At 41.6% G+C, this 12,654-nt stretch overlaps 1 protein-coding gene across 2 annotated transcripts in view; it reads left to right on the top strand.

Moving 5' to 3' along the window:
• Positions 1-12,654, top strand: part of EXOC4 (exocyst complex component 4) — a 445,477-nt gene that overhangs the window by 235,040 nt on the left and 197,783 nt on the right. For both annotated transcript variants that reach the window (XM_030457542.1, XM_030457550.1), the window contains one exon: positions 5,712-5,808. In XM_030457542.1, the coding sequence (XP_030313402.1) occupies positions 5,712-5,808 (97 nt within the window). The remainder of the gene's footprint in view (positions 1-5,711; positions 5,809-12,654) is intronic.

The raw sequence follows: 12,654 nt of genomic DNA, 5'->3' as shown, positions 1-12,654 counted from the left end.
AGCAAAAGCACAAGACAGAAAATCCCCTTTCTCCTGGCCCAAACCAGGACAATATATATAAAATAAAAAAACTCAACCCTGCCACTGAAATGAAAGATTGCTGTAGCAAGGCATTGCTGATGGATGCTGGGGCCAGATGGTGATTGGGATTCTGTGTCCATCAGGATGTTGTACATCAGGGAGCAGGGATGGGGATTCCCTGCTTACAGTCAGTGCTTCCAGGGAGCTGTCATGGCAATAAAGCTGCGCACTTGTGTCCAGCTGAAACTCTTCACTGCTCACTGGGAATGAGGATTTGTTTTTTTTCCCTAATGAGATGGATAGTTTTCTTCTCTTGGATTTTGCCTCTTGGAGGCATCCAGTCTGGACAGCTCAGCAGGATTTGTGTGCTTGGCTCTTCATCTTCATCAGGAGGAAAAAAACCCCAAAATAATTGGAATTTTTCCACTCTTCTTTCATCTCCTCCCTGTTTCCTCTGGACCTGTCTGGTGTTGCTTTCTTGGGTGAATTCACCTTTGAGGAAAACCTCAAAGTTTTCCTTGGAAAAGACCTTTTAAGACCATCAAGTCCAAGTGTTATCCCAACACTGCCAAGGTCACCACAACCCCATGGCCCTCAGCCCCACATCTCTAGGATGGGGACTCCACCACTGCCTGTGTCTAGCAACCTTTTTGCTGAAGAAATTATTCCTAATATCCAACCTAAACCTTTCCTGGTACAACTTGAGGCTGCTTTTGAATCAATAAGGAGGAAGGGATGCTCATGGTGCTTTTTAAATTTTTTTTTATGGAAATACCTGTTAGCTCTCCAGCATCTGGATATCCCATTTAATGGAAATTCACATTTCAGAGCTTGGTGTAATCAGGCAGAGTCCTGATCAGGGGGTCCCAGGCATCATCAGCTCTGTCTTGCTTCATTTGGGGCTTTTTTTTCAACATCTCTTGTACCAAAACTGCTGTGGTGTGAATTCTGGTAAATGACGGCATTTGATTTTCTGGGCTGGAGCTGTGCTGGTGATTTAGTGGTGATTTAGTTCTTGGTCCTTGGAATCATAATCCTAGAGGTGAAGGCAAAGGTAAGAGGAGCAGTGTTGGCTGTGGGGCTTTTGGAAGCTGGGGGGGGGGGGATAAGGGCTCCTGGAAGAAGCTGCTGGAAGCTCCACTGGTTTCCAATGGGATGAGGTTCAACATTCCAAGTGCAGGGTCCTGCACTTTGGCCACAACAACCCCATGGGGAGCTCCAGGCTGGGCACAGAGTGGCAGAAAGGGACCTGGGAGTCTGGATTGCCAGGAAGCTGAAGAGGAGCCAGCAGTGTGCCCAGGTGGCCAAGAAGGCCAATGGCATCCTGGGCTGGCTCAGGAAGAGCGTGGCCAGCAGGTCCAGGGAAGGGATTCTGCCCCTGTGCTCAGCTCTGGGGAGGCCACAGCTTGAGTCCTGTGTCCAGTTCTGGGCCCCTCAGCCCCTCAGGAAGGAGATTGAGGTGCTGGAGCAGGTCCAAAGGAGGCAACTGGGCTGGGGAAGGGACTGGAGCACAGATCCTGTGAGGAGAGGCTGAGGGAGCTGGGGGTGTTGAGGCTGGAGAAGAGGAGGCTCAGGGGAGACCTCATCACTCTCTGCAACTCCCTGAAAGGAGGTTGGAGCCAGGGGGGGGTTGGGCTCTTTTCCCAGGCAACTCTCAGCAAGACAAGAGGGCAGGGTCTCAAGTTGTGCCAGGGGAGGTTTAGGTTGGAGATTCGAAAGAATTTCTTTCTGGAGAGGGTGATCAGGCATTGGAATGGGCTGCCCAGGGAAGTAGTGGATTCTCCGTGTCTGGAGATATTTCCAAAGAGCCTGGATGTGGCACTGAGTGCCATGGGCTGGGAACTGCAGTGGGAGTGGATCAAGGGTTGGACTTGATGATCTCTGAGGTCCCTTCCAACCCAGCCAATTCTATGATTCTCTGATTGTATTTTTTTCTTACCACGTTGAGTCTGGTTTTGTCTGTTATTGTAATTGAGGGATGAAAACTTAATTTATGAGCCGGGGGGGGGGCTTTGTGTGTGGATTTTCTCCTCTGTCCCCTAGGGATGGAGCTCAGCCCTGGTTGGAACCATCTGGGTCTGAACCCTCACACTGAGCATCAGCAAGAACTGGTGGAGAACTGGTTTGTTGTTTGTTGTTGGTATGTACAAGGAGGAAGATTTACATCCTGGGGGATTTTTCAAGGCAAAATATTAAAATAGAAACAAATCTCTCCTAGATTCAACCTAGATGTAGAGCATTCATTATTATTAATTGCAAGCTAAGAGCAAGAAGATGTAAAAGCAGATTTTTTCTCCCTGTGCTGGTGTTCTCAAATCTCACATAATATGCCCCAGCAGGTAAGACAGATTGTTTTATTCCTTTGCTCTGGAGTTCATCCCAGTCAATAATATTGATTAGTGCAGGGTGACTTGATGTAAAAAGAAGAACACCCTTTTCTTAAGCTGAGCCTCTATTTCCCAGTTCATGCCTCAGTAGCTTGGATGCTTGGATGAATTTTTCAATAAGTCAGTTAAGACACAGAGCCCACTGGAAATGGCAGGGGCTGACATTAATAGGGGAAATGAATAATTTTATTTTCTTAGAAGTTATGCCTCTTTTTCTTTTTTTTCTTTTTTTTTTTTTTTCCCTTACCATTAAGCTGTTACCTGGTGCAAGTTACCTTTTTAAAATGCGAAGTTAAATATAGAACTTTTTGTTTTTCTTTGAAAAGCTCTGTCTTTCAAATTGCAGTCAGGGAAGTTTTATAAACTCTGTTTTCAGCTGGCCACAACAACCCCATGGGGAGCTCCAGGCTGGGCACAGAGTGGCAGAAAGGGACCTGGGAGTCTGGATTGCCAGGAAGCTGAAGAGGAGCCAGCAGTGTGCCCAGGTGGCCAAGAAGGCCAATGGCATCCTGGGCTGGCTCAGGAAGAGCGTGGCCAGCAGGTCCAGGGAAGGGATTCTGCCCCTGTGCTCAGCTCTGGGGAGGCCACAGCTTGAGTCCTGTGTCCAGTTCTGGGCCCCTCAGCCCCTCAGGAAGGAGATTGAGGTGCTGGAGCAGGTCCAAAGGAGGCAACTGGGCTGGGGAAGGGACTGGAGCACAGATCCTCTGAGGAGAGGCTGAGGGAGCTGTGGGTGTTGAGGCTGGAGAAGAGGAGGCTCAGGGGAGACCTCATCACTCTCTCCAACTCCCTGAAAGGAGGTTGGAGCCAGGGGGGGGTTGGGCTCTTTTCCCAGGCAACTCTCAGCAAGACAAGAGGGCAGGGTCTCAAGTTGTGCCAGGGGAGGTTTAGGTTGGAGATGAGAAAGAATTTCTTTCTGGAGAGGGTGATCAGGCATTGGAATGGGCTGCCCAGGGAAGTAGTGGATTCTCCGTGTCTGGAGCTATTTCCAAAGAGCCTGGATGTGGCACTGAGTGCCATGGGCTGGGAACTGCAGTGGGAGTGGATCAAGGGTTGGACTTGATGATCTCTGAGGTCCCTTACAACCCAGCCAATTCTATGATTCTGTGATTCTGTGTGTTTAATGAGTCTTTATGTTAATGTAGAATTTATCAAGAAGCTCCGTGGCCTAAAAATGCATTTGGGAAGCTGAGTCCATTTGTGGAAATACTCTGACTGAAGATATCCATGCATGGATTTCCTACTCCAGAGGGAAATTAATTCATTATCTCTTTCTCTGTTGCACTCAAACAGCATCTTGGAATCTACACCAGTGCTGTGAATTCTTGCACAAAATTGGAGGGACCCTTTAGGATGTGGAAAAACTGGAGTTTTGGTCCTTGGACCTTGCTGTGAGGTTGCTAACAGGATGGTCAATTGACTCCATCATTAAAGAGCTTTTTTTTGTTGTTTGTTTGGGGTTGTTTTTTGGTTTTTGTTTTGTGGATTGCTTGCAGATAATGGCCTAAAAACCATAAACTTGCCTTTGTAAAGAAGATCCAAGTCCCTCACTGGTTGTGTTCCTCCTCTTGCCCTTTCCAATTTGGAAACATTTTCTCTCCCATTTCAAGGCAGACAGATGTCAGGGTCAAAAAATTCAATAATCTGTTGCTGGTGTTTTGATTTCAAGTACTTTGTAATTTTCCTGCCTATAAAGTTATCTTAATAATGTGATTAGGTTCTGTATTTATTATTATTCCATCATTAAGGAGAATTGACATGCAAAATGAAAAGGACTTGATGATGTTTGGGATACACAGACTTTGCCCAACTTCATAGTTGGGGTTTATTGGAGTTTTTTAGTGCAAAACTGCACTGCACCGAGATACTGATCAGTATCTCAGTAAGATGATGGTCTGGGCTTTGTAACAAAGGAGGATGAGCAAAATACAGGGGATTATGTGCTAAATTGCTGCTAAATTCAGAACAGGTATTTTTCTGCTGCCATCCTTTGCTTCTGTGCAGAGTCCTCCTAACAAGATTTTCTTCTGGAAGGGTCTCAAGTGGATTTTGTGGCCATCAGGAAGGGCAAAGGTCTCAGGAAATTGAGATTTGCTCTTTTCTTCTGTCTCAGCATCCTCATTTGCAGTTTTCAGTGCCTCTGATTGGGCTGTAATGACACAGAGTTGGGTGTTTCACCCCCCTTGAAGTCCCACAGCCTGGGCCTGAGGGATAAATGCCAATAAATGGCATTCTCTGAGTTTGTATTTTATTTTTCCCCTAGCTGAGAGCGTGGTGGTCAGTGACAAACTGAAGCAAAATGAGACTTCTGCTGGGAATGAGAGGACTCAGGGTAGGACATGGACCTCTGAGACATTACACATATATGTAATAAGTTAAAATATCATGTTACTGACAACCAAAATCAAGGAAACTTCCAAGGGATTGAATGGTGGCTTCATCAGCTGGAGGAACAGGAGGGCAACTGGGCTGGTGAAGGGACTGGAGCACAGATCCTCTGAGGAGAGGCTGAGGGAGCTGGGGGTGTTGAGGCTGGAGAAGAGGAGGCTCAGGGGAGACCTCATCACTCTCTCCAACTCCCTGAAAGGAGGTTGGAGCCAGGGGGGGGTTGGGCTCTTTTCCCAGGCAACTCTCAGCAAGACAAGAGGGCAGGGTCTCAAGTTGTGCCAGGGGAGGTTTAGGTTGGAGATGAGAAAGAATTTCTTTCTGGAGAGGGTGATCAGGCATTGGAATGGGCTGCCCAGGGAAGTAGTGGATTCTCCGTGTCTGGAGATCTTTCCAAAGAGCCTGGATGTGGCACTGAGTGCCATGGGCTGGGAACTGCAGTGGGAGTGGATCAAGGGTTGGACTTGATGATCTCTGAGGTCCCTTCCAACCTAGCCAATTCTATGATTCTATGAAGTGCTGCTCTTAAAACCCTTCCCAAACATTGTGTGCTTCAAAATATGCCTTGGACAGGAGACCTGGTCAGCACCTCCAGTGCCTTGACCTTCATCCCAGCTGATAAATATTCAGCTGATGAGTGTGGGAAACTCTTCTGTGGTTGAAACTGGGCTCAGAGTGATGGGAGACTTGGGCTTCCAGTCATTGAAATGATTGATAAATGCTGTTTGTGTTGTGACTCTTGCCTTAGGAGTGCTTTTTCTGAGCAGAAAAAGGCTACAAAGGGTCTATTTTCACTTTAACCACTGACCTTTCCCCAGGAATCAAGCATTTACAGACAGACCTCAATATTTAATTTTCACTACCTAAAAATCAAGGGATGTTCAGACCTCTTAGAGAATTATTCTCCTGTTATTTTTCCAGGAGGACCAGATGATAACTTAATTGAAGGTGGTGGATCCAAGTTTGTCTGCAAGCCAGGAGCCAGGAACATTACCATCATCTTTCATCCCCTCCTCAGGTAAGGAAAACTTTCCTACACCATTCAAAAGATGAAAAAAAAAAAAAAAAAAAATCAAAGTAGAATCAACTTCCCTTCTTCCTGGGCACATCCCCACTTCTGAGACAACATCCCCCAGCAAGGAGCTTGCTGTGAAGTGGTTGATGTGCCCAGGGATAAAAAGTAATCAGTGGTTGAGCTTGTTGCTGGTGCTCTTTAATCTTTTTCCAAAATTAACTAGCATACCAAGTGGGACTGAGTGCCTGGCTGACCCTTGTCATGGAACAAATGTAATTTATTAGTGACCCAAGTTGGGAAAAGTTTGGTTGCAGCCTGTCACAAAACTTGTTTATTGCTGAGTGTCCATTATGCTGATTAAAAAAGTCAGCAGGAGCCTTTGATGAACTGCAAGGTAAGTTCATTCTTTGATAAACCAAATAGGGTCCATGGACTGCAAATTAAATGCCTGCTCTAAAGATGCTGTGCCAATTACTAACATCTGACAAATTCACAGCTCATCAAGGACTGCTGAAACTTCAAAACAGAGCAAGTCTATAATAAACCTCTTCTCCCCAAGTCACTCACCTCTGATACTTTAAATTTGTTCTTTTTACTTGGCAATCTTAACAGTTTGCCTTCTGAGTTTTGCCAGAATTAAATGATATGTTGTTTGGTGTCAATCTTCCACCTCTACTTTCTCCTTGCAAGGTTTATTTCCAGCCTCAGGTGTGTCCTTTCCTATTCAGTGCAAGCATCTTTAGAGAGCATTTCCCTCCCTGGCTCTGTATTATTCACTCTCATCAGTCACTTAGGCAACAGGACGTGGTTCTTTGGCATTGAAAACAAGCAATAATAAAATATTAATAATCATAGAATCATAGAATCATAGAATTAGCCGGGTTGGAAGGGACCTCAGAGATCATTGAGTCCAACCCTTGACCCACCGGAGCAGTTGCTAGACCATGGCACTGAGTGCCACATCCAGTCTTTTTTTAAATGTCTCCAGGGACGGAGAATCTACCACCTCACCGGGCAGTCCATTCCATAGCCTAATCACCCTCTCCCTGAAGAAATTCTTTCTAATATCTAACCTAAACCTCCCCTGGCACAACTTAAGACTGTGTCCTCTTGTCTTGTTGAAGGTCGTCTGTGAAAAGAGTCCAGTTCCCACCTCGCTACAGCCTCCTTTCAGGGAGTTGTAGACAGCAATGAGGTCTCCCCTGAGCCTCCTCTTCTTCAGGCTGAACAGCCCCAGCTCTCTCAGCCTCTCCTCATAGGGCCTGTGCTCGAGTCCCTTCACCAGCCTGGTTGCCCTCCTTTGGACCTGTTCCAGGACCTCTACATCCTTCTTAAACTGAGGGGCCCAGAACTGGACACAGTACTCGAGGTGTGGCCTAACCAGCGCTGAGTACAGGGGCAGAATCACCTCCCTGGACCTGCTGGTGACGCTGTTTTTGATACAGGCCAGGATGCCATTGGCCTTCTTGGCCACCTGGGCACACTGCTGGCTCATGTTCAGTTTCTTGTCAATGCAGACTCCCAGGTCCCTTTCTGCCTGGCTGCTCTCCAGCCACTCTGTGCCCAGCCTGTAGCGCTGCATGGGGTTGTTGTGGAATAAGTAGTTGGAATCTGATCCCCAGATAAAGGAATATTCTGAGAAATTGTCTTGGTAGCTGAGAACTGGGACCATTTGTGACTTGTCAGGACTTAAAAATGCAAAGGGAAAGCACAGAAACTCCTCCAAAATTGTAATTTTTGATGCCACAACACTAGGTATTGGAATAATCATTCCAATTGTGAGGATATATTGACATTTGTTCTGTGTTTTCAGACCTTTCCTTGAAAAAGTGCTTGCCTGCATTGTACACTCTTGATTTATCTCCAAATGTCCATGATAAAACTAATAACTTCAAAAGCACATTTTCTTTCAACCTCTCTCTTTTAAAGATGGAAAAACTGGCTTAAGATAATAAGTTTCTTGAGCACAATTTATAGATTTCAGCCATTTTAGTAGGAAAAAAAGTGGGCAATGGTTAAGATGCAAAATGCTACTCAGTGCCTACCATGATACAGATTCATCTCTAATGAACTTCCAGGATTCTTTCAAGCACAGAGAAGGGTGGTGATGCCCCTATTTTTATTGATGATATAATTCATATTGATTTAGAAACTGGTGCAAATACTTTTGATTTTTTTTCCTCTTTGCTTTCCTGCTTAGTTTCACACACACACCTTTCATTTTTCCTTTTCCTTTTTCTTTTCCTTTTTCTTTTCCTTTTTCTTTTTCTTTTCTTTTCCTTTTTCTTTTTCTTTTTCTTTTTCTTTTTCTTTTTCTTTTTCTTTTTCTTTTCTTTTTCTTTTTCTTTTTCTTTTCTTTTTCTTTTTTTTTCTTTTTCTTTTTCTTTTTCTTTTTCTTTTCTTTATTCTTTTACTTTTACTTTTTTCTTTTACTTTTTCTTTTTCTTTTTCTTTTTCTTTTCTTTTTCTTTTTCTTTTCTTTTTCTTTTTCTTTTTTTTTTCTTTTTCTTTTACTTTTTCTTTACTTTTCTTTTTCTTTTTCTTTTTCTTTTCTTTTTCTTTTCTTTTTCTTTTTCTTTTTCTTTTTCTTTTTCTTTTTCTTTTTCTTTTCTTTTTCTTTTCTTTTTCTTTTTCTTTTTCTTTTTCTTTTCTTTTCCTTTCTTTTCCTTTTTCTTTTCTTTTTCTTTCCTTTTTCTTTTCCTTTTCCTTTTCTTTTTCTTTTTCTTTTTCTTTTTCTTTTTCTTTTCTTTTTCTTTTTCTTTTCTTTTTCTTTTTCTTTTTCTTTTTTTTTTCTTTTTCTTTTACTTTTTTCTTTTACTTTTCTTTTCCTTTTTCTTTTTCTTTTCTTTTTCTTTTACTTTTACTTTTTTCTTTTACTTTTTCTTTTTCTTTTTTCTTTTTCTTTTCTTTTTCTTTTTCTTTTTCTTTTTCTTTTCTTTTCTTTTTCTCCTTTTCTTCTTTTTCTTTTTCTTTTTCTTTTTCTTTTCTTTTTCTTTTTCTTTTTCTTTTTCCTTTTCTTTTTCTTTTCTTTTTCCTTTTCTTTTTCCTTTTCTTTTTCTTTTTCTTTTTCTTTTTCTTTTCTTTTCTTTTTCTTTTTCTTTTTCTTTTTCTTTTTCTTTTTCTTTTTCTTTTTCTTTTTCTTTTTCTTTTTCTTTTTCTTTTTCTTTTTCTTTTTCTTTTCTTTTTCTTTTTCTTTTTCTTTTTCTCTTTCTTTTTCTTTTTCTTTTTCTTTTTCTTTTTCTTTTTCTTTTCCTTTTCTTTTTCTTTTTTCTTTTCCTTTTTCTTTTTCTTTTTCTTTCTCTTTTTCTCTTTTCTCTTATTTTTTTTTTGCCATCTGAGTCAAACAGGAGTGTTCAGCTTTAAGTAGCACTTTTCTTTTTTTTTTTTTTTTCCTTTTTTTTCTTTTTTTTTTTTTTTTTTTTTTCTTTTTTCTTTCTGTTTTCTTTCTATCTGAGTCAAACAAGAGTGCTCAGCTTTAAGCAGCACTTCTCCCAAACACTTCACTTTCATTACCAGCCTGCAAGCTACACAGTAGAAATAATTTGCTTCATAAAAAACAAATGCATCAAGAGGAAGGGCTCTGTCTACAAACCCTTTTTTCATGCCAACCATCTGCAGCATCTTAACTTCCTTGTCATGAGTTGTTCATCAATAACTGCATGAAGAGAAGGGAAATATTTCTTGCCCTGGCTTAGCCTGTTCTTGCTGCATGGTGGGACAAGTTTGTCTGGAGGTGAAGACAGTAAAAAAAATTAAAATATGATTTTAATGATCAACAGAGTAAAAGTGTGAGCCCTTAATTAGTTTTAATGCATGATTCTTAATTTTGGTGTGTGCTTGATGCCCAGGATGCAGAGAACCTGGGATGACCATAGGACTGGGGTGTTTTATTTTATTTTATTTGTTTGTTATTGTTGTAAATAATTTCCTAAAGAAAATTCTATTCCTGGAGGGATTCACTAGCAATGACCCTGTCCTGCCAGCATATTGGTTTTACCCACTGGGTGGCTGTAAAATGCTGAATGTGGTGGATTTGCTAAAATATTGACACTTGCACTGATTCCCAGCACATCATTTTATCTAACCTTGGAGTTTAAAGTTTAGTCACTCTTTCTAGACATTATTATTTTAATGCCAAGCTCTCCAGGAGGTCTTTGCTGCAGAGGTGAGAAGTTTTCATGTGCTTTATTTTCCATTTTTTGTTAAGGTTCTTCCTCTTCCATCAATGTCCCTTGCACAGGCTTAAAAGAGACCTATTTTGAGTTCTAAATAATCCATATTTTAGTTAGAAGGTTGTGGGTTTTTTCTTCTTCTCCTCAAATTCCCATAAATACAGAGGTGTTCCAGGATGTGATAGCTGAGTTTATGAGGAAGCTGGGTGCTTCTCAAAGTCTTAAGTTACCTGGATCACTGGGACAGCAGGCACAGGCTTGATGGTTTCAAGTCTGAATATGGTATTAAGTGATGGCTTTAAGGTGTAATTCAGCACAGTAATCTTAGGTGAAGGGTTGTAACCTGGATGTTTATATTTATCAGTCTCAGTTTGTCTCTTTTATATCATTATCTATCACAGTGGTAGGTTGTGGTACCCATTTTTTGGATGTTTTACTGTTTACAAGCTGAGGTTGAGCTTTGTGTTTTGTGAGATTGTGTTTTTTTTCTTCTTCTCCTCAAATTCCCATAAATACAGAGGTGTTCCAGGGTGTGATAGCTGAGTTTATGAGGAAGCTGGGTGCTTCTCAGAGTCTTAAGTTACCTGGATCACTGGGACATCAGGCACAGGCTTGATGGTTTCAAGTCTGAATATGGTATTAAGGGGTGGCTTTAAGGTGTAATCAGCACAGTAGTCTTAGGTGAAGAGTTGTAACCTGGATGTTCATATTTATCAGTCTGAGTTTGTCTCTTTTGTACCATTATCTATCAGAGTGTTAGGTTGTGATACCCATTTTTTGGATGTTTTACTATTTACACACTGAGGTTGAGCTTTGGTCCAGATCCTTTTAAAGAACAGAGGCAGCAGGAGAGGCAAATAACACTCAAACAGCTCTCAGAATCTTCCCTCAGATTCATTTCTAGTGATGAAATGGAGTTGGGATGTTTTACTGTTTACAAACTGAGGTTGAGCTTTGTGTTTTGTGAGGTTTTTGTGAGGTTGTGTTTTTTTTCTTCTTCTCCTTAAATTCCCATAAATACAGAGGTGTTCCAGGATGTGACAGCTGAGTTTATGAGGAAGCTGGGTGCTTCTCAATGTCTTAAGTTACCTGGATAACTAGGACAGCAGGCACAGGCTGGATGGTTTCAAGTCTAAATATGGTATTAAGTGATGGCTTTAAGGTGTAATTCAGCACAGTAATCTTAGGTGAAGGGTTGTAACCAGGATGTTCATATTTCTCAGTCTGAGTTTGTCTCCTTTGTACCACTATCTATCAGATATACCCATTTTGTGGATGTTTTACTATTTACAAACTGAGGTTGAGCTTTGGTCCAGATCCTTTTAAAGAACAGAGGCAGCAGGAGAGGCAAATAACACACAAACAGCTCTCAGAATCTTCCCTCAGATTCATTTCTAGTGATGAAATGGAGTTGGGAAGTGAGGTGTTGGGATGCCATTTGGGATGTAGGTCCCTAATTTCCACTAGGACCACTGAGACACACCAAGCCCCAGATTAATTACCAGGATTTAATGACACCACCCCACACGTAATAAATGAACAGCACATTTTTTTTTGCCAAGACAAGTGGGTATTCTTGCAGAGATGATTCCTGGGAATAGATTTCACTAACTACACCTGAAAACTAATTGCACTTACAAATTGAAGAGTGATACACATCTGATTTGCCTTAATTACATATTGTGGGAGGTGTCAGAGTAGAAAAGTCACCAAAAAAAGAGCCCAGTTGCTTTCTTCATCCTTCACTGCTTGGATTCTGGAAGGGCTGGTGGCACTGGGCTGTGGAGTAACATCTCCAGTTGGATGAAAGGAAACATTTGGGACCATTTTGGGAATATTGAACATCCTGAATGATGTCTGTTGTAACATGTGTTTGGTGGGGATATATATATATATTTTTGGTGGTGGTGGTGGTGTTTATTTTTTTTTTTCAGCTGGCATTTGAAAGGCACTTGGCTCCTCAGGGTAATAATCATTTTACAGATGCTTGCTAGGGTATGTTTATTACCAGACAATTGAAGAACAGATGTCTGCAGTCTTGAGGCTTTAAGAGGAGCGACTGGAGATGGAGGAGCTGATGAGGTTTGGAAGCATGAAAGCAGCTCTGATGCTGACAAAGTTGAACGTTGTTTATTTGGCCACTTATTAACATCAGCCACATGGCATTAAGATCAAGCAGCAATTAAAAGGGTTGGAGGATGGAAGAAACAGTGTTCATTGGGTTGGAAGAAGCTCTGGCTTCTCAGCAAGGTTGTATCCTTGGGAAGGGGTAGGATGGGGAGGCTGGATTGCCTTGGGAGCATCCTTACCCTTGCTGTTGAAGGGGCAGTGTCTGGCTCAGGGGATTTCCCTCTTTGCCAGGTGAGAAGAACTGCAACATCTCAGGCATCTTCTTGTCACTGCATTTGGTTTCCAAGCTTGGAGAGTAAGAAAGGGAAAAGCAAAGTGTTGATTTATTACAGTAAAAAATCCCCAAAAAACAAAAAAAACCCAAACCCACAACAACAAACCACCTAAAAAAAGAAAAAGGAAAATCTTAAAAAAGGGGGAAGAAGGAAAAAACAAACAAACAAAAAAAAAAACAAAACAAAAAAAAAAACAACAATAACAACAAGAAAGGAAAACCTAAAGAAAGGTGGGGGAAGAAGGGAAAAACAAAGCTAACAAACGACAAAAC

The sequence above is a fragment of the Calypte anna genome, chromosome 1 (assembly GCF_003957555.1).
Source record: "Calypte anna isolate BGI_N300 chromosome 1, bCalAnn1_v1.p, whole genome shotgun sequence".
Taxonomy (NCBI): Eukaryota; Metazoa; Chordata; class Aves; order Apodiformes; family Trochilidae; genus Calypte; species Calypte anna.
The sequence above is the reverse complement of the archived record's forward strand: the minus strand, read 5'-3'. Positions and strand labels throughout refer to the sequence as shown.